This window comes from Rutilus rutilus, assembly GCF_951802725.1.
Source record: "Rutilus rutilus genome assembly, chromosome: 17".
Lineage (NCBI taxonomy): Eukaryota > Metazoa > Chordata > Actinopteri > Cypriniformes > Leuciscidae > Rutilus > Rutilus rutilus.
In genome coordinates this window covers 5068977-5090096 of record NC_140230.1, presented here as the reverse complement: position 1 = coordinate 5090096, position 21120 = coordinate 5068977, and the positions used below count along the sequence as shown (strand labels likewise).

The 21120-nt window shown below is 39.0% G+C and overlaps 1 protein-coding gene across 1 annotated transcript in view; it reads left to right on the top strand.

Annotated features, from left to right (window-relative positions):
- The first annotated feature begins 2931 nt into the window (after positions 1-2931).
- The window catches only part of adcy3a (adenylate cyclase 3a), a 52348-nt gene continuing 34159 nt past the window's right edge, over positions 2932-21120 (top strand). The window contains exons 1-6 of the mRNA XM_084386087.1: positions 2932-4643; positions 8936-9085; positions 13983-14113; positions 14203-14314; positions 18003-18130; positions 18278-18436. Coding sequence (XP_084242213.1) covers positions 3969-4643; positions 8936-9085; positions 13983-14113; positions 14203-14314; positions 18003-18130; positions 18278-18436 — 1355 coding nt within the window. The 5' untranslated portion in view covers positions 2932-3968. The remainder of the gene's footprint in view (positions 4644-8935; positions 9086-13982; positions 14114-14202; positions 14315-18002; positions 18131-18277; positions 18437-21120) is intronic.

Genomic DNA, 21120 nt, shown 5'->3' with positions numbered 1-21120 from the left:
TATAATAAAATAAAAGCATAAAGTAGTGTTAGCCTATATGCAAATGAAAGGAACATAACAATTAACCAGGTACCATACATTCTGTGTTATTTTAGTTGCCTTTTGGCAATAGTAGCATTTATTTACCTTGGTAAAGAATTACATTTTTTAAATACATTTTGAAGGGTCGCTTCATCAGCAAGTATTTGGTCATATTGTTTTTTTGTATATGGTTACACTTTTTTACCTAAGCTATTCATTTCTATATATTATTTGGGTTTATATATATATATATATATATATATATATATATATATATATATATATATTGATTTGTGTGTGTGTGTGTGTGTGTGTGTGTGTGTGTGTGTGTGTGTATGTGTGTGTGTAGTAATAATACACATAATACACACACATTTATCATATTTACACAAACTTTTATGTCAGATGCGATTAATCAATTTGATAACACTAATATTTCAGCTATATGTATATATATATTCAGAAGTACTTTCAAAACCGATGATACTACAGTGGACATATGCTTTATTTATTTATACATACATACATAGATACTTCTTCTTTATTTTCTCCTGCTTTGTCCCATTTTTAAAGTTACTCCTCAGGCTTTAATTCAACCATCAACTGTAAAAAGTTAAACACTGATTTGTGGAAGTGAGTTTCATTGCTATTTTCCTTTTCATAGCAGAGAGGAAAACAAAATGGTGTTATGAGAAGCCATGGCTCAGCAATCAACATTTACGAAACGTTATTTACAACAACCCAGAAGCACAATGTCAGAGACTCTATTAACCCCCTGATCTCCCTCCGAGCAAGCGTTTCACACTGCAGTAAACAAAGAGCTTTTAACATGGACTGGACAATGCAAGTGCTGCAGAAGAGACAATGACTAAACAAGGTGCTAAAAGGTCAGTTTCTTCACTCTGCTTTTCCCTGAAGCTTTAAAGTCCCAAACTTCCACATGTATAATGAAGTGTTCCATAATTGTTCCCCTATGAACCTCTGAGGCAAAGCGAATTTAATAATTACCATGCTCCCTGTCTCCCTCGGGTTCTCACTGCGTACTTAGCAACAAGAGCCTGGGAATATATATTAATCACAGCAAACAGTGTTGAGGTGCACAGCAGTGACTCCTGCGCTTTCAGGATATTATCCACAGAAACTCATGTGATGTCACATTCATGCTTGAGTAGGTGATGTGATGCATCTGTCAGGCATGATGTGGTGCTGATGCCTTCTGTGCGCTTTATAAAGCTCAGCTGCCTGACTATTGATCACTTGTTCAATACTGAGTTTCAGTGGAATAATCAATACGGCCCTGAGGTGATGTCAGTGGTGTCAGACAGTCAACGTCAGTTTTACCAGTAGCTAAAACGTCATTTTATGTAATGCTATTGATAAACGTTAACGCAACCCTTCTCGAACATGTATGGCCCTGTTCAACTGCGAAATACTGGCCCACAGCTATCCAAACACACATACATTTAGCCCTCGCTGCGGTAAAGCAACTTCCCTGTGTGTGTGTGTGTGTGTGTGTGTGAGAGAGAGAGATCTGGGTATTTATATATTTAATTAAAAACCTTATTATGTGACTTTATGTTACTTCATATCGTCTCACTCCAAACCAGGCTTATAGTTGACTAAAACTAAAACCATGCATAAAACATTTTTGTTACTTGAAAATAAAATAAATGTTAACTGAAATAAAATATATTTAACTTATTTCAGCTAGTTGCAACTTGATGCACTAAATTAATCTAATTAAAACTGAAATAAATAAAAAATAAAAAGATATAGACATAAAAAAAAAAAAAAAAAAACAATAAGGAAAAATGACCAAAACATTACAAAAACTACTAGAACTAACTAACAGTAAAATGAAAACAGAAAATACAACAATAAAACTCATTCAAAATAATAAAAAAATAACTATAATAATATCTCAATGATTTCAATTCAATGTGTAGCCTACTTGTGTTTTACATTTGAATCCTTTAGCAATATATTCGTGTTCTTTACATTTTGTTTACACTGAGAGTGTTTACAGGTTTGTAAATAAGCGCCTAAATGTAAAAAGCCCTAAACAAAGGTTTACTTTTATTTTTTTGCATTGAATTTAGGCTATAGATTCATAGAAAATTGCTGTAGGGTTTGCAACAAGATGGGCTGAATAATTTTAGCTGTTGACACAGTCTGGCCAGTGGACTATCCTACTATAGAGAAGGTTACGCTCATGAATATTAAACAGGATGCGTGTTTGGACACTTACAAAGATACGTCAGCACAATCAAATGAATATTCTTATTGCAATCCGCCGCCATAGTACGATAAAGAAGTCTGATTCATTTCAGCGAATCGGTTCGCTCTGAAGGATCGATTTAGAGAATCGATTCAATCGAGTCATCGCTGAAAAGTGTTCCCAAAAGTCTTGTGCGCATTTTACGTCCTTATTTATTTTGTATAAGCATATGCATTTTAAGCTGCTTATAACTATGTTTCCCATGACATAGCCTACATTCTGCTTTCAACATGTCGTCTAACTCCTTTCCTTCCTTAAATTGATTAAATTACATTTTGCTAAATTCGATTATGAATTTTAGATAACAAAGTTGTCATTCTTCGACATTCTTAAAAATATCTTCTTTTGGAGTTCAACAGAAGAAAGAAACTCATACGGGTTTGGAACAACATGAGGGTGAGTAAATGATGACAACATTTTCATTTTTGGGTGAACTATCCCTTTATTTCATTTTGAGGTAAACTATCCCTTTAACTCAAACTTTCTCCATTAGAATGATTCTCTAAGGCTTAGAGAATCGGTTCATATGAATCATTAATAAGAACCGGCTCAAAAACAACGGTTCCTCCACGAATCGGACATGATGTTCGCTTGGATTTAGAAAGTGAGGACGACTGATTCTCTCCGTATTTATACACAGACTCAATGAAAACTGCCAGGTTTGGTCTATCAGGGCAGGAGAACTGAAGACGGTGCCAATATCTTCTGTTTTCATCCTTCAAACGGAAAGTCGGATGATTATTGATGACTTTTGGTGGGGGGAAAAGCCTTCGAATCAAGCATACGGTGATTTTCCTGCGTTTTACGGGTGATTTTGTGATTGATCTGTGCCACATTTTACATCTTCGAAGGACTGTGTTATGTTATGTGGATATGTTACGGATAAAGGCAGCGCTGCAAGATAAATAAATCCACGTTTTCGTCACTGAACATCTGCGAAAATCCCGTTTTGCACGTCTTGTGGTGATTTCACTGGTGAAAATTTCAGGATATATGTACCATTTCTTAGCATAACAGAAGACAGCAGCGGCGTATTGTAAAATGCATTTCCATATTTCGGGAGCGCAACATGTATTTCCTGCGTGAATCCTGATAATGCACAGGAAGAAGAGAAATGCATGATAATAACAGACTGTATCTGGCCACGATACGCACTCCGATCACGATCACGTCTGTTCTGTCCATTTAAGCTTTTTTATTCTCCTTATCACAGGGTGTCATGTCGATCTGGGGCGAAACATCTCGTTCAATGGTCGTATCTCTTCCTTCCTGATGTTCTTCATCCATGCGAGGATTCACCATGGAAACCCACAGTGAGCGCTGGTGGACACCGAGACTGGATCCTGGATTGGGAACAGAGAGTCTCATGGACGTGTAAACGGCTTCCTTTTTTTGTCGCCAACTTGCTGGGGCCTGTCTTTGCAGACATCAGGAAAAACAAAAGGCGTGTAGCTTCTCGAAGTGCCAAAGCGCCAATGCCACGAACATGCATGCAAGATCTAAACATGCGCCATGACAATCAGGTGGCGACTTCGGATCTGATCTCAGGATTGGACGTTACCCGACACGTTTCAAGCGACCCAAGCACAATGTTCTTAGAGCGCCGGTTGCATTAAAACCCAAAAAGAGTACTAGTTTTCATAGCGTTTTTCACAATCCAACGCCCAGAATGCCTCGAAACCGGGCTTTCTCTGAGCCGGAGTATTCTGCGGAGTATTCGGCGGACTGTTCGGTGACCCTGCCCTCTGACCCGGGACAGGCCGTGGGACGCACACACGAGGTGACCGTACGCAGCTCTGGCTGCTGCCTGTGTCTCCCGCGGTTCATGCGTTTAACTTTCGCTCCAGACTCTCTGGAGAACCTCTACCAGACGTATTTCCGGCGGCAGCGGCACGAGACCCTGCTGGTGCTGGTGGTGTTCGCGGCCCTGTTCGACTGCTACGTCATCGTGATGTGCACCGTGCTTTACTCCAGCGATAAGCTGGCGTCTGTGGTCGTGGCGTCGGTGGGACTGCTAGCAGACGTGCTCTTGTACGTGTTGTGCCGGTTCGGTCTTCTCCCCGACCGCGTGACCCGCCGCCTGGTGCCCTACGCCTTATGGGTGCTCATAGCGGCCCAGATCTTCTGTTACCTCGGACTGAACTTTGCCCGCTTCCATCAGCCCAGTGATACTGTAGGCTGGCAGGCTTTCTTTAGCTTCTCCTTCTTTCTGACGCTGCCGCTGAGACTGACCCCTATAGTTCTGATCACGTCTGTGTCCTGTGGCGTACACACACTGGTCCTCGGTGTCACCATTGCCCAGCAGCAGCAAGAGGACATTCAGGGAGCGGCTCTCGGAAGACAGGTGAGAAAAATGATGGAGAGGAGGAGCGAGAGATGGCGGGAGTCACTCTTAAAATTAAAGGTTCTTTATTGGAATCGATGGTTCCGTGAAGAACCTTTAACATCCATGGAGTCTTTCCATTCCACAAAAGATTCTTTGAAAATAAAGGGTTCAAACGGAGGTTTTCACAGTGATGCCGTAGAAGAACCATTTTTGGTTCCCCAAATAACCTTTGAGTCAACAGTACAATTTAAAGAACCATTTTTTTTTAAACAAAAGTCCACAAAGTCTCTAAAAAACCTTTTCCACTATACTTAATAAAGGTTCGACACCAAAATACTTTTTTTGGGGGGATCGACGGTTCCGCGAAGAACCTTTAACATCCATGGACTCTTTCCATTCCACGAAAAGATTCTTTATACTCTCTTAAAAAGGAGGTTTTCACAGTGATGCTATAGAAGAACCTTTTTTGGTTCCCCAAAGAACCTTTGAGTCAACAGTACAATTTAAAGAAGTCCACAAAGTCTCTAAAAAACCTTTTTCCACTACACTAAATAAAGTTTCGACACCATCCACCTAATTTTTTCTTTTAAGAAATATTCAATGAAAGGTTCTTTGTGGGCACCACAATTGTTCTTCTACACTCTCAACATTTTTTATTGGAATCGATGGTTCCGTGAAGAACCTTTAACATCCATGGAATCTTTCCATTCCACAAAAGATTCTTTAAAAATAAAGAGTTCAAAAGGAGGTTTTCACAGTGATGCCGTAGAAGAACCATTTTTGGTTCCCCAAATAACCTTTGAGTCAACAGTACAATTTAAAGAACCATTAAAAAAAAAAAAAAAGGTCCACAAAGTCTCTCATAAAAACCTTTTCCACTATACTTTTTTTGCGGGATCGATAGTTCCGTGAAGAACCTTTAACATCCATGGAATCTTTCCATTCCGCAAAAGACTCTTTATACTCTCTTAAAAAGGAGGTTTTCACAGTGATGCTATAGAAGAACCATTTTTGGTTCCCCAAAGAACCTTTGAGTAAACAGTACAATTTAAAGAACCTTTTTTTTAAGTGTGAAGTCCACAAAGTCTCTAAAAACCCTTTCTCCACTACACTTAATAAAGTTTCAACACCATCCATGGATTTTTTCCTTTTAAGAAATATTCACTGAAAGGTTATTTGTGGGCGCCACAGTTGTTCTTCTACACTCTTAAAAATAAATTTTCTTGTGATCAGTGTACCTTTCAGTGAACAGAACCATTTCTTTTTTCTTAGTGTGAAGTCCACAAAGATTCTAAATAACCTTTTTTCCACTACACTAAATAAAGTTCCTTTACTGGCATTGATACCTTTAACATCTATGGAGTTCTTTTCCTTTTAAGAAATATTCACTGAAAGGTTCTTTGTGGGACCTGAAATTTTTCTTCTACACTATAAAAAAGACATTTTCTTGGGATCAATGGTTCCATGAAGAACCTTTAACATCCATGGAATGGATGAAAAAAGGGACACCTTTATTTTAAGGTGATGTAGTTACACGTTACTACATGTACTTACTATAGTAAGAACAGTAAATTAAGCATAATTACAAGTAACTAACCCTAACCATAACTCTATAGTAAGTACATGTAGTTAATTAATATTACTCAGTACTTATTTGAGTAAGTACAATGCAACTACTGTACATCACCTTAAAATAAAGGGCAACCAAAAAAAGTCTTTAGATTTTTTAAAATGTTCTTCACACCAAGAAAAACATGCGTTCACTGAACGATTCTTTGGGAAACCCAAAATGGTTCTTCTATGGCATCGCTGTGAAAACCCCCGTGGGGAACCTTTATTTTGAAGAGTGTAGATGAAGCACAGCTCCTTCTGAGGATTCTGATCAAAGTCTGATTCATCTGGTGTTAAAACCTGAGAAAGTCAAAGACTCAGTGTCAGTGACTACAATGTTTATCAAACACATGCATTTTAGTATATTTATATATAACTGGTACTTACTGTATAACAAACATTTTCTCTGAGTTACAAATCCACCTTCCAATGTTTGTTTGTGCTAGTTCATAGATAGGTTAAGGTCCCATAATGTTAACTAACATAAAGTAAAAAAGAGCAATTCATTTGTTATAGCATTTATTCATCTTTGTTAATGTCGAATGACACATACAACTTCTCATTTCTGTTAGCTTAGGTCATAATATTAACTTATGATTTTAATAAAGTATTAGTAAAAGTTGAAATTAACATTAACTAAAATTATCAAATGCTTTAGAGGTATTATTCATTGTCAGTTCATGTTAGCTAATGTAGTTAATAATGTTAACAAATTGGAACCTTATTGTAAAGTGTTACAGATATTAAAACAGATTTGATCAAATTTAGGATTTAATGCATAATACTAATTTCTCGATAGAATCGGTTTTGTCTTTTATGGTGCTAATTATTTGAGAAATGGTTCCTACGTTACAATTTGAAATGTGTTACATTTTGTTTACTAAAATAGATTGTTTAGATGATACGTGAAGAAACACTGAATTAAAGATTCACAATTATATTGAATTACATTTTTACTTTATAAATCATGGGATCTCACATGTGAAAATCCCCATATAGTGTAGCTACCATACACTCTTAAAAAGGGTTCGTTATTGAGATTGATGGTTTAACATCTATGGAAACTTCCCATTCCACAAAAGATTTGTTATAGTAGAAAATGATTGTTTAGAATTTAGATTATTAAAATGTTCGTCACAATGAGGAAAAACCTGGTTCTTTTCAGAACTGATCACTGAAAGGCTCTTTAATTTCAATTTCAATTTAAAAATTAACGAGGCCACGTAGAGTCACGTAAACAATATACATAAAAACATCATGCATTAAAAAAAATAACAACACAAAATACATATTAGGGAACCAAAAATGGCTGTGAAAACCCCTTTATGGATCTTTTACTTTTATCTTTTAACCAGCGACCTAGAGATGAAGTAGATATATATACATTTAGATAAGTTTAGTTAGCTGAAGAAAAATACTGGACTTCTTTTCATTGTAATATATATTATTTAAATAGTTTATTTAAACATCATCATGGTGGCATGTTGTACTGCCCTACATTTATCTTGTCATGAACATAATAATGTTACAAAGCCAAAACATCTGGTCTTTAATTTTTGATGCAATATAATAATAGAATTTAGATTTTTGGATGAAATATGACTGTGCATGCTTTCATCAGATTCAGGTGATGCATCGTAAATATAGTTGTGATTGTTGTACTTGATATGAGCGTGGTGTGATGCTGTCAGCCGGTGGCAGTGCAGTCGTAAGATGGTCGAAGGGCCAGAAGGGCCGGCAGGTGTCCAGTCGAGATGCTGAGCTCTTCTTACTCAGCAAGACTCTGCACCCCCGAGAGACGGAACACAGAAAGCAGTTTATTAGAATACATTACAGAGCAAAAACATAGTGGCATTATTGTGCAGTGCAGGTCCTTCTGTAATAGAGTGAATCTCACAAAATGTCTGGGTCGTTCCACCCTAAAATCAAAAGTAAAAAATAATGCATAATTTGGGACATCATGTGTTTGTTTGTTTTTCTCTCTCTCTCTGTGTGCGTGTGTGTGTGTGTGTCAAAAGTAAAAAATAATGCATATTTTGGGACATCATGTGCTTGTTTGTTTTTCTCTCTCTCTCTGTGTGTGTGTGTGTGTGTGTGTGTGTGTGTGTGTGTCAAAAGTAAAAAAGAATGCCTATTTTGGGATATCATGTGTTTGTTTGTTTTTCTCTCTCTGTGAGTGAGTGTGTGTGTGTGTTGTTCCTGGAAGGTGAAAACAAATTATCCTGTTATTTTACATTTTAAAATATTTATACATCATGGTAGTTTTTAATGAGTTAACTGTAATTAACTTAGTTCTTGACAGTAATTTCAATCACTTTGTTTATTGTTTTCATGTCAATTATTTATGTTTTCTAAATCATATAAACTGGCAGTCAGTATTTGGAATAACTGTTTTCAACACTGATAATAATCAGAAATGTTTCTTGAGCATCAAATCATCATATTAGACTGATTTCTGAAGGATCATGTGACTCTGAAGACGCTGAAAAATCAGCTTTGATCAAAATCTATTACAGTAGAAAACAGTTGCATATTTTGATCAAATATCTTCAGACTATCACAAAAAAATCGTAATTAATCCAAACGTTTGGCCATATACGTAAATGTATAGCTTATATAATACAGCTTAGACTCTAAGTCAAGAAGGGTTGTGTAAGAGCACTGGATGCGTGTCATGATTGTGCTGTTCTGTCTTGCAGCTGCTGGCCAACATTGTGATCTACTTATGTGCCATCACAGTGGGCGTCATGTCGTATTACATGGCCGACCGCAAACACCGCAAGGCCTTTCTCGAGGCCCGGCAGTCGCTGGAGGTGAAGCTCAACCTGGAGGAGCAAAGTCAGCAGCAGGTGAGAGAGAAACAACACAAAACCAAGATGAGCATGGGAATGTTCATGTGCTGAGCAATCGGTTCCTTCGCTAGAGATACTCATCTGATGAGCTCAGCAGCATTTCCTGTTTTGCTTATTTGCAACAGCACAAATTCAGTTTTATTTCAATTAATCATGCAGCCCTATTCCTGGTCTTATGATTTGGTCTCGTTAGCAAAAGTTCGGAGATATTTCACAAGGATAAAGGTATCTGTAGTGTAGCGGTGTATGAAGGTTCTTCACACCAAGCAGCTTTGTGTTGGTCAATGCAGCGAATGTGCACGAGAAACTTGAACCTGTTACAGAGTCGTATCACGTCGATGCCTCGGGGTGGACTGGAGTCAAAGCAAAGCCACTCGTTGGGATCAGTTGTGAAACATGTTTGGGACTGAAATCCCCTACTGTGAGTGGACATGTTAACAGGTTGCCATCTGGTGTATCGGTTCCTGGTCAAGGAACATATTTGACCAATACCTTTTCATATTTTTTGTGTGTGTTTTTCCACCTCAAGTTTCATCTGCATTTCCTTTAGCTTTGAACGTATATGTAGGTTTGTCGCTATTTTTGAAGCAATCAAAATAAGGTTTTGTGGCTTTTAGTCCATGGGCCCTATCTTGCACCCAGCGCAATTGACTTTGTATACCGAAGCATGTATCATTCCTATTTTGCACCCGACGCACAGCGGACTTTTCCCTCCACAGACGCACGTCGGTAAATTAGGGAATGAACTTGCGCTCCCCGGGGCGGAGGCGTGTTCCGGCGCAAACGTTCCCTGGTGCTATTTTGCAGTTTCAGAAAACAATTCCGTGTTCAGATGCTATTTTAGGGGCGCATGCTTGGCCATAATCAATGTAGCGTGTGCACAACGCGCATACACTTTGCTTATCTACGCACAGACGCAGCAGCTCTCATTTTTAGAAAACCATACATTATTACAAGGAAAAATATTAACACACGAGGGAAATCATTGTGGTGTCCATGAAGATGTGAAAAAATAGGCATAAATCTAGCTTACACATTTACCCAAATTATTATACGCCTGTTTAACCGAAGCTAATTTGTGTGTGTTTCTCCATCCCCAACGTCACTTCTCTGTGTTTTACGGCCCTGACGAGAACGTCGGTCTCCTCGGCTGTGAACCGCTCCTGGCGTGCGTCTGGCAAATCCGTTGTTATAATAGCAATCCGCCATGGAACAAGCACGCCTGCTCTTAAAGGGAATGTGAGATGTCGCTCTGATTGGTTTATTTCACGTTACGCCCAAACCACACCTATGAGTAATGAAGCTACTTCAGACCAACACATTTTAGATTTGCATCGGGCGCAAGAGTCATTTATCCCGCTGGTATAATAGCAACAGCGCCCGCGATCTGCCCACAAAGTTACTTGCGTTTCGCGCTTGATACTTGCGTTTCAGATTGTTAAAATAGGGCCCCATGTCTGTTTATACATTGTTTGAATTTTAGCGATTACAATTACAATTCTGCTTATTGATTAAAATTTTTATCAATTCCCAGTTTCAAAATTAAGTCAAACTAACATTTAGATATTGAACATATTTATTCTGTCTTTTTGTTGGTCGATGCAGCGAATTTGCATGACAAACTTGAACCTGTTGCGAAATCTGCATGGGGAAATCTTTCGCGCTTCCTGATTGCGCGGATTGCTATTGAAATTACTCGATTTTGACAGTGATAATTCACCAAACGATGATAATAAATTTGTGAACGGACTTTTATTGTACTTTAATGAAAAAAAATTGTAATCGTATTTTCGTATAAAAAGGTAATATTTTGTTGATCACCTGGTGATGTCATGCTATGTAGCCCCGCCCACTGTGAAATCTCATTGGCCTAAAATCCCACCCTAACAAACTGTATATTAATTAATGCTGCCTTCACATGCTATCGCAATTATCGTAAATACAAGTTTCCTAGTTAAAAGTTGGACGAACGCCCTCTCAAGTCGTATTTACCACTGGGAAGTTTGAGGATAATTTTGATACCCAAGTTCCCGAGATGAACGGGCCACAAACTTTAAACATGGCGGAGGGAAGAACGATTGTGGCTGTGACTGCTTTTTCCCCCCCGTTTTTTCCACAAACGATACACCGCCTTGTCTTGTTGTTAAAGTAGTGCATATCATTTGAAGCGTATTGTATGTTTTATACACAGCAAAAATAGTCTGTATTTGACCCGAAATTCCAGAATCGTGACCAAGCTGAGTATAGAGACTGTGGTCGATGTTTGCCAAATATTCGCTAATTATCATTTTGGCTTTAATACGATTTTCCCAATTAATTGGCAAGAATAAACCTGGTGTCCTCCATGGTTTTCTGTTCTTCCTGACAACGAAGCACTTGAAATGCGACGAGTGCGTAATCACGACTTCAGAAGTGGGAAGTAGGAAATTTCGGATTGCACGTGACGGCAGCATAAGCATCTGACATGTTCTGATTGGCTGCAACTGTGTGATGTCATACTGGATTTTTCCAGTTTTTGTGTGGGCAGAAAAATGCTTCATGTATGTGTGTACAGATTCAGCAGTCAGTTCATCACTTACAGAGCAAACACTTCCTATTAGCGGAAAGTTGAGAAGGAAAATAGGTGCGTATATGTGTGTGAGAGAGAGAGAGAGAGAGAGAGAGAGAGAGAGAGAGAGAGCAAAACAGGCCGATAAGAAGCATATGAGGAGAAACTCCCTGAATACTAATGGAGAAGCAGGGGCTGCTGGGATACGGGGTCTGCAAGCCAATCAAGGAGCATCCGGCTACAGCGGGTTACCATGGCGACCAACCTCCTGAGACAATGTCAGCTGTAATCACACTAGCGACTCCCTCCTCTTGATCCCTTCCAACCTTTATCTTCTTTTATTGTCACACTCTCGGGTGATTATACTGACCTGATATGGTGTCAGCTGCCTCCTCTATTCATGTGTGTGTGTGTGTGTGTAGGAGTGGTAGAATGTGTTGGAGGAGAGCGGCAGTGTGTGGGTGGGTGTGTGTGTGTGTGTGTATGTGTGTGCGCGAAAGGGCTCTGCGTTGTCCTGCTTGTCGTGTCAGAGTCGTATCACGTTGATGCCTCGGGGTGGACTGGAGTCAAAGCAAAGCCACTCGTTGTGATCAGTTGTGAAACATGTTTGGGACTGAAATCCCCTACTGTGAGTGGACATGTTAACAGGTTGCCATCTGGTGTATCAGTTCCTGGTCAAGGGACATATTTGACAAATACCTTTTCATAATTTTTTGTGTGTGTTTTTCCACCTCAAGTTTCATCTGCGTTTCCTTTAAGTTTGAACGTAGATGTAGGTTTGTCACTTTTTTGAAGCAATCAAAATAAGGTTTTGTGGTTTTTAGTCCATGTCTGTTTATACATTGTATGAATTTTAGCAATTCCAATTCTGCCTATGGATTACAAGTCTTATCAATTCCCAGTTTTGATTCCAACATGGTAAAAAAAGAAGTCAAACTAACATTTAGGCTAGATTTTGAACGTATTTATTATGTCTTTTTGCCAAACATTCTGTTGCAGCTGAAAACCATGAATAAAAATCAGCAGCCTAAAGAACGACTAACTAATAAACTAGACTGACTAATATAAATCTCAAACATTATTAAAGACAAGTGTATGGCCAGTCATATAATAAGAACAATAAGCAAATTAGAAATAGCACAAATAAATACAAATCATTTGTGAAATCAAATGTAAAAGAACACTTCTTAGTATGGAAGTTTGTTTTCGACACAGAATAAACCAATTTAAAAGATAATTGTGAGTTTTTATCTCACAATTCTGATTTTTTTTTTCCTCAGAATTGCGAGCAATAAACCAACATGAATGTATTGCAGATATCATTAATTAATTTTAATGTACAACATAATTAGAGAATTTTAGTCTGATTCAGGGGGAATCAGAATGCCATACTGACTGACGACAGGTGGAGCTGGGGAGGGAGGAGGGTAATTCGCTCCTGAGAAACTACACGATATCTGCTGATAATACTGAAGGAGCTTATATATGTATACAGTGATAGGAAGACGTGGATCAGCTGATGCGAGCTTGACTAACGTGACCTGCCAGAACTGATGCTACGCTTGATTATTAGCACATATACAGTTTGATTGAAACAGTTTGGGGTTGGTAAGATTGCTAAATGTTTTATGCTCACCAAGACTGCATTTATTTGATAAAAAATACAGTAAAATCAGTAATATTGTTAAATATTAATACAATTTAAAATAACAGTTTTCTATTTTATTTTTTTGCAAGTTATGTTTTTGGTCTTTTTGTGCCTTTTTATTTGATAGGACAGTAGAGATTTTGACAGGAAAGCGTGGGGTGGAGAGAGAGGGGAAGGGGATCGGCAAAGGAGCTCGAGCTGGGTATCGAACTCGGGTCGCCGGAGGCGCAGTTGCGCTATATGTCGGCGCGTTAACCATGGGGCTATTGGCGCCGACAACAGTTTTCTGTTTGAATATATTTTAAAATGTAATTTATTCAAATGATGCAAAGCTGAATTTTCAGCATCATTACTCCAGTCTTCAGTGTCACATGATCCTTCAGAAATCATTCTAAAATGCTGTTCCCTTTCAAAGGAACTCTATTCTGACGCAGCATCTCGTTCCCTTCTTAGGGAACCGGAGTTACATACGTTACCCTAAGATGATCTTACAGGACCTGGGACAATGTACCTGGCCCAAACAGTCTTTTTAGACTAATTGTTTTTTTAAAGAAAGAAAATTGCCGAATGAGTATTTAGCAAACAAACATGCAAAGGTGTAGAACTTGTGTGTGTCCAGTGTGCAGATGCGCATGTACAGTAACAAATGCACAAGACAGTTATGTTCGTATAATCAGTCGATGTTCTTTCTCGTACAGGAGCGTCTCCTGCTGTCCATCTTGCCCAAGCACATCGCAGACGAGATGCTTCAGGACATGAAGAAAGAAGCCAGTCAGAAAGAGATGCAGCAGTTCAACACGATGTACATGTATCGGCATGAGAATGTCAGGTGAGTTTGTTGCAGCTTTTCAGTAAATGGGGGCAAAGCTTGATGCAGATTGTTTCTAAAAGGAGCCTGTTACTGTATTTCTGTTGCAGTATTCTGTTCGCAGACATCGTGGGCTTCACACAGCTGTCCTCGTCCTGTAGTGCGCAGGAATTGGTTAAGTTGCTTAACGAATTGTTTGCCCGTTTCGACAAGCTAGCAGCTGTGAGTTACTGTTATCTGTATGCATGCTTTTTTCAATATACGTTTAGTAAAGTTTATAAGATTAAATAATTTTTGGTGTTCACAGATTTTAACCTATTCATATAGAGTGCAACAGTAGAGTTTAAAGTAAAAAATCATATTAATTTTCTCCATAGATTACCTGATTTTATGGCTTCTGTAGATGCTATAAATCAGACTGATTTCAACGTTGTCTAAAACAAATGTTAAATGCCAATATAAATCCTGAAGACATGACATAGTTTAGTCAAAAGTTTTTAATTAATACTTTTATTCAGCAAGGACACATTAAATTGATCAAAAGGCATTTATAATATAACAAGATTTATATTGGAGACCACCGTTATGAAGCAGATGGGGCTGAAGACCACAGTGGCTCTGGAAGGACAGAGAGGAAAAAGCCCAGAGAGTTCAGATAAGATCACAGAAACAGGTAGCGCAGAGAGTTCAGGGATGGTTTAAACGGCCGTGATAAGGGACACAGAGAGTCCAAAAGCGACCTCCATGGCCGTAACTGGGCGGACAGATGTTCATAGACAGCCTCTGTGGCTGTGACAGGGCAGGCAGAGGGTTCAGGAGGAGACGCAGCTGCCCTGGGAAGAGCTGTAGTGATCGCCGATGCCTTGGAAGGAGCAGGGGAACTGTTGCATCCCAAACACAAAAGATGGCAGCTGCCATCACAGGGAGCGCAGCCGATGGCGACAGGATCTCTTGGACCATCGAACTTGGGACCACCAGTCTTGGAAGCGCTGTGACCACTGGACTTGAAACCACCAGACTTGGAAGCGCTGAAACCACCGGACTTGGAAGCGCTGAGACCACCGGACTTAGGACCACCGGACTTGGAAGCGCTGAGACCACCGGACTTGGAAGCGCTGTGACCACTGGACTTGAAACCACCAGACTTGGAAGCGCTGAGACCACCGGACTTGGAAGCGCTGAGACCACCGGACTTAGGACCACCGGACTTGGAAGCGCTGAGACCACCGGACTTGGAAGCGCTGAGACCACCAGACTTGGAAGCGCTGAGACCACCAGACTTGGAAGCGCTGAGACCACCAGACTTGGAAGCGCTGAGACCACCGGACTTGGAAGCGCTGAGACCCCCGGACTTGGAAGCGCTGAGACCACCGGACTTGGAAGCGCTGAGACCACCGGACTTGGAAGTGCTAAGACCACCAGACTTGGAAGCGCTGAGACCACCGGACTTGGAAGTGCTAAGACCACCAGACTTGGAAGTGCTAAGACCACCAGACTTGGAAGCGCTGAGACCCCCGGACTTGGGACCACTGGACTTGGAAGCACTGAGACCATCGGACTTGGGAACACCAAACTTGGAAGCGTTGGGACCAGCAGACTCCGGACCATCGGATCCTCCACCTCCCCCACGGTGAAAGGGGGAACCTTTCAACTGAAGGACGTACTCCAACAACTCACACAGCAACCCTCGAGGACCATCACAGAGAAGTATTGATTGAAAATGGTTATTTAGTCCATGGCAATAGAAATCAATGAGGGCAAAGTCCAGGAGGTCAGTTAGATAAGCAATGTCCAAGAAGTCTCTAGTATGGTCCTCAAGTGTACGTGTGCCTTCACGAGGCCGGATTCATCTTACTGCTAGATCCATATAGTCTGGTGTCCTGTGACGGGGCTGTTGAAACGAGGGAGTGTCGGATCCAAGTGCAATACACACGTTTATTTAAATAAAACAAGAAAAGTAAATCCAGGCAGAAAACAGGATATTCCAAACACAGGAGAAACAGGACTAAAACAAACGCATGTAACATCCATAGAGGAAATCACTAGACAATAGTGATGGACGCTTTCAAAAAACGCTTTGTGAAGCTTCGAAACCTTTACAATGAATTTGTTTTGAACCAGTGATTCGGAGCACGTATCAATTTTTTTTTTTTGAAAAGCTTTGTTTCTCCCAACACTACCAGATAAAGACAAAGAGAAACACGGGGTAGAAATTCACAAGCTAACAGGTGTGGGAAATGAGTAGTTATGGTAACTAACGAGGGTAACTATGGAAACAAACAAGAGAGTGATAGAAACAGTCTTAATATGCTATCTAGTTCAGTAGTCAGGGCACTGATTAGGGTTCCTCAAGCGCAAAATCCTACCAGTGCACTGAAACATTCGCTCCCTAAAAAGACCCACAATGCACTGTGAAAACCAGGGAGCGTTGATGCTCACTATGTTCCCTAAATGGAAGTTCTGAAGCGCAAAACTCATAAGTCATGTGAGCCAACTCATTACACATAATGACACACGATAGATGTTTTTTTATTTTTATTCAAACCATTATTTTATTATATTTCAGCATAAACATACAACACTAGACAGGAAATAAACATAAACAAGCTAACATTTATAATTTAAACAGGGCTGAAATGTTGCACGTACTGTATATGTGTCACGTTTCTGTTTGTGTTTGGACTTCCTCTATGTTCATTGTGTTCAGCTTCTAGCCACTCCTCCTTCATTAGTTCATCCCAAGCCTGTTTGTTACTATGGTTTCTGTCATTTATCGTAATGTAGCAGTAACCCTTGCTGTCCTAACCAGTGCCCGAATTCATGTACACGATACATGGAAACTAGGGAGCTGGTTGAGACGCACCCAAAGAAAACATGAACTAATCACAGAAAGACAAACAGCAGGAACAATAGGACAATAGCAGAGAATGTCTAATAAGGGGAGAAGTGTCACTCTCAGTAAACCTCCGGCTTCTGAACTGGTTGCAGTTCCACTCTGGTTCCATATGAGGGCGCTCACAGAACGAGTGCAGAATGAATGGAGGTCTATGGCGCTATACCCATCAAAATCCACTTTTCTCAGGATATAATTTTTTGTCTAGTAATTTGAATTTTGTATTCGAAAGGGTTTTTTAGAGTCACTTATTTGCTTTAAAAAGTCTTTTAAAGTGTCAATGACGTCATACACATCGTACGACCAGAGATACTGCTTACGGCAATCCTTCAGCCACTTTGGTGCTTTCGCGCTCTGCACTTTCTTTTCTCTCGAGGCATCGACAACACAGCTGACACAGATAAAAACACACACAGCTGACACAGGTAAATACACGTGCTAGACGAGTTTTTGTTTTGTTTGTTTCTGGTCCCGCTTCGGATGCCATCAAGCGGTATCTCTGTTCGTAATCAGTCCTTCACTGACCAATCAGCGTTCATTAGCAGAATGCTAGCGTGTTATGGGCAACAACAACTCAACCTGTAAGAAATCGAAAGGACATAAGTACTCGTTCATTCAACTTTCGACCTATAACTCATGGTGAACTTGCAAAACCTACAATAAAATCTGAGATTTCTCAACAGCAATCGGGTGAAAGAGACAAATTTAGCCGTCAAGCTCCATAGACTCCCATTCATTCTGCACTCATGGGCGATCGCCCCCAGTGGAACTCTGGTGGAACTACAACCAAAATTCGGTACAATAGGACTTAATAGGGAGTGGGCAGGTTCTCCGTAGACGGGCTCTGACAATAGTCTCTATTAAGAAAATGATAAAAACTCCTATAATCTAGGCATCTGAAAAAGTGGCCGTACACTGCTGCTCTCTAGTGACGCTTTATCGGCTATTGGCTGATCACTTTTTTGACCAGTAAAGCCCGAATAAATCTAAAAGTGCTGTACTTTCTTTCCTCGTCAGAAATACCACCAGTTGAGGATCAAGATTCTCGGCGACTGCTATTACTGTATTTGTGGCCTTCCAGATTACCGTGATGACCATGCGGCCTGCTCCATCATGATGGGCTTGGCTATGGTTGAGGCCATTTCGTAAGTGATGCATAATCATTTAATTCGTGAACTGTCATCACGATTGTTCATGGAAATTAGTGACTGGTTCATAACAATTATTTATAAATAGATTAAGTTGGGCGTGCTTGAATATGACAAGGTTTGACACGTTCATCTGGATTTCAGATATGTCCGAGAGAAGACGCAGACCGATGTGGACATGCGTGTCGGGGTGCATTCTGGGACAGTCTTGGGGGGGGTGCTCGGACAGAAGCGCTGGCAGTATGATGTGTGGTCTACTGACGTGACGGTGGCCAACAAGATGGAGGCAGGAGGAATACCAGGGTAAAGACCTGCACCTTTTTTGGGGGGGTTCAGAATGCTAGGGTCAGTTCACTAGATTTGGCCATTTCATACGTTTTTACTGTAGGGCTGCACGATAGCGGAAAAATAATCATTTGTTTTTCTGCAATGTACAGTAGTGGCCAAAAGTGATTAAACCATCAAAATATGAGGGAAACAATATTTTACATGCGAGGGACGAACAAAACAGAAAGCTCACTGGAAAAACATACACTGACAATATAAAACATAATTAGTTATTAATATTTCGTTGGTTCTCCCTTGTTTTCATAGTTTCTTTGTATGACAGCCTGGCCAAAAATTATGTCTGCACAATTTGACACGTTTCATTTCGTTATTGTCACAAATTAAAACAATCGACTTTGCAATATGCTTACAAAATCTTTAACACATTTTTAATAATATTTGATGTACATTTTGCAGGGCCGGACAACAATTTTGGCATGGTATGAATTTCCCCCAGATGCCATTAATAGCTCTATTTAGAAATAATTAATAATGATTATCAGGGCTGTTAATTTTTGCGATTCATTTTTTTTTTTTTTTTTAACGTTAAAGATATTTAACACAATTAGCATCCGTTTTTTGTTGTTGTTTTTTATCCTTTGGCTGCACTACAGTATATGATTGTGCTATCATTCATTCAAGTGCTATTAAACCATTCAAGCGTGATACGAATATTAAACCTGCTGCTATCTGTCATTAACGTTAATCAAAGAACAAAAGACAAAGAGAAAAACACTCACTGCTCTTGACTGAATAACTTTTGTAGCTTTAACAAGGATTAATACATATTCAATGTATAGTTTATTCAGGGTGCAGTGTTTGGTTACTCAATTTCTGTATATTCACCCGTTAGACCTACCTGAAAATCTTAAAGCACTGTTTACAAGGTTACATGGGTCAAAAACAACGAAAACAAGAATTGTATTGTGCATTTTAGCAGGGCAAGTAAAAATCTGAACCGTCTCGCCTGGGCCAGTAGCAAAAAACCTTAGCGTTGAGCCCTGATATTAAAGATATTAAATCATCAAATTAGTTTTATTTTACTGTAAAATTACAATATTTTTATGTCTTAATTTCCTCATTTTCAAACATGCGTGTAAATGAACATAGTGCTTTCACTCTGAAACCAACAGCGCGTTTATTTATTTGCTGGTAACCCATCAAAATAAAAGCTTGATGGTATACCGCTTGAAAATTAAGAAATTTAGACAGTAATTTTACAGTAAAACAAAATGTATTTGATGAATATTTTACAGCACAAGGTTATTATTACAATATATTTCTTATTTTGTTTAATACATTTAATAATTATCACAATCAAATCTTATTAATAATTATTATTATTTCAGAGTAATATTAAATTGCAGCGGTTCTGAGACACCGTATCATGAACCACACTCGTGTAAATGACGCCCTTCACTCTGAAAACGGTAGCACGTATATTATTTACTTGATTAAATCACAGCCTGTAATTGATTGATTGATTATATATCATGCAGCTGTTCATTCATGTGTGTATCCAGTGTAAATGCCCTCTGAGACACAGAGAAGACAGATGGCAGATCAGTCACTGCAAAAATGACTCAGACAAGTGTAAATGCATCTGGTTGTTCAAGTTAAACTTTACTCCTCCCTAACTGAATTACACCCACACACTGCACACCAAACATGAGCGGACAGCCGTGGATAGACACATCTGGATATATGCCAGATTATTAGACCCTTATCCGTCGTCAACAATACACAATAACACTGAGACCCACCCTTGTGAAAAAGAAGTGCACTTAATTGTATTTAATGTGCACTTGTAGTGTACAGCATATCTTTAAGTATATATTTTTTTACAATCTGCACATATTAATGAAATAAAAGGCCTCTTAAGTGTATTTAAAGGGAGTACACTTATATGACTTAATAATGTTGAGTATATTTTAAATCATTATGTTTTAGTAATATTTTGTCATGCTTCAAAGAAGTCACTTATGTTGATGTTGACTAACATACTAAAGCACATGTTAACATACTATACTCTAAATACTAGTGTTATTTGATATTAGATATATTTTAAGTGCACTAAATTAAACCTTCATCATTTCAAATGTGTAATTACAAATATATTTAAATACATGACATACAGGTTTCAATAGAAATGACATTCAATTAAATTTTAGTTTCCCATAAATGCCCGTCAGTGCATTCAGCAGTTCTCTTTAACCATATTTCGTAGACAATAATTATGAAATTGCATATAAAGATGTACTAGTCCTACCCCAAACAAGCACTCATAAGTTCAGCTCATTATATTTAATAACATTTACAAACATTACATTACAAGTAGATTCTTTTAAAGTCTCTTATTATTTCTGTGTATTTTTCCAAATACCGGTAGTTACTAATATGTTTGCTAAAGTGTACTTATTCTTCACAAGGGCATATATGACCCTGGACCACAAAACCAGTCACATGGGTCAATTTTTTTTTATTGAGATTTATACATCATCTGAAAGCTGAATAAACAAGCTATATTTGGTCAAGATACATCTATTTGAGCATCTGGAATCTGAGGGTGCAAAAAAAATCGAAACATTGAGAAAATCTCCTTTAAAGTTGACCATTTATGTTCACGATTGTACTGCATTCACTCACAAAAATAAATGTTT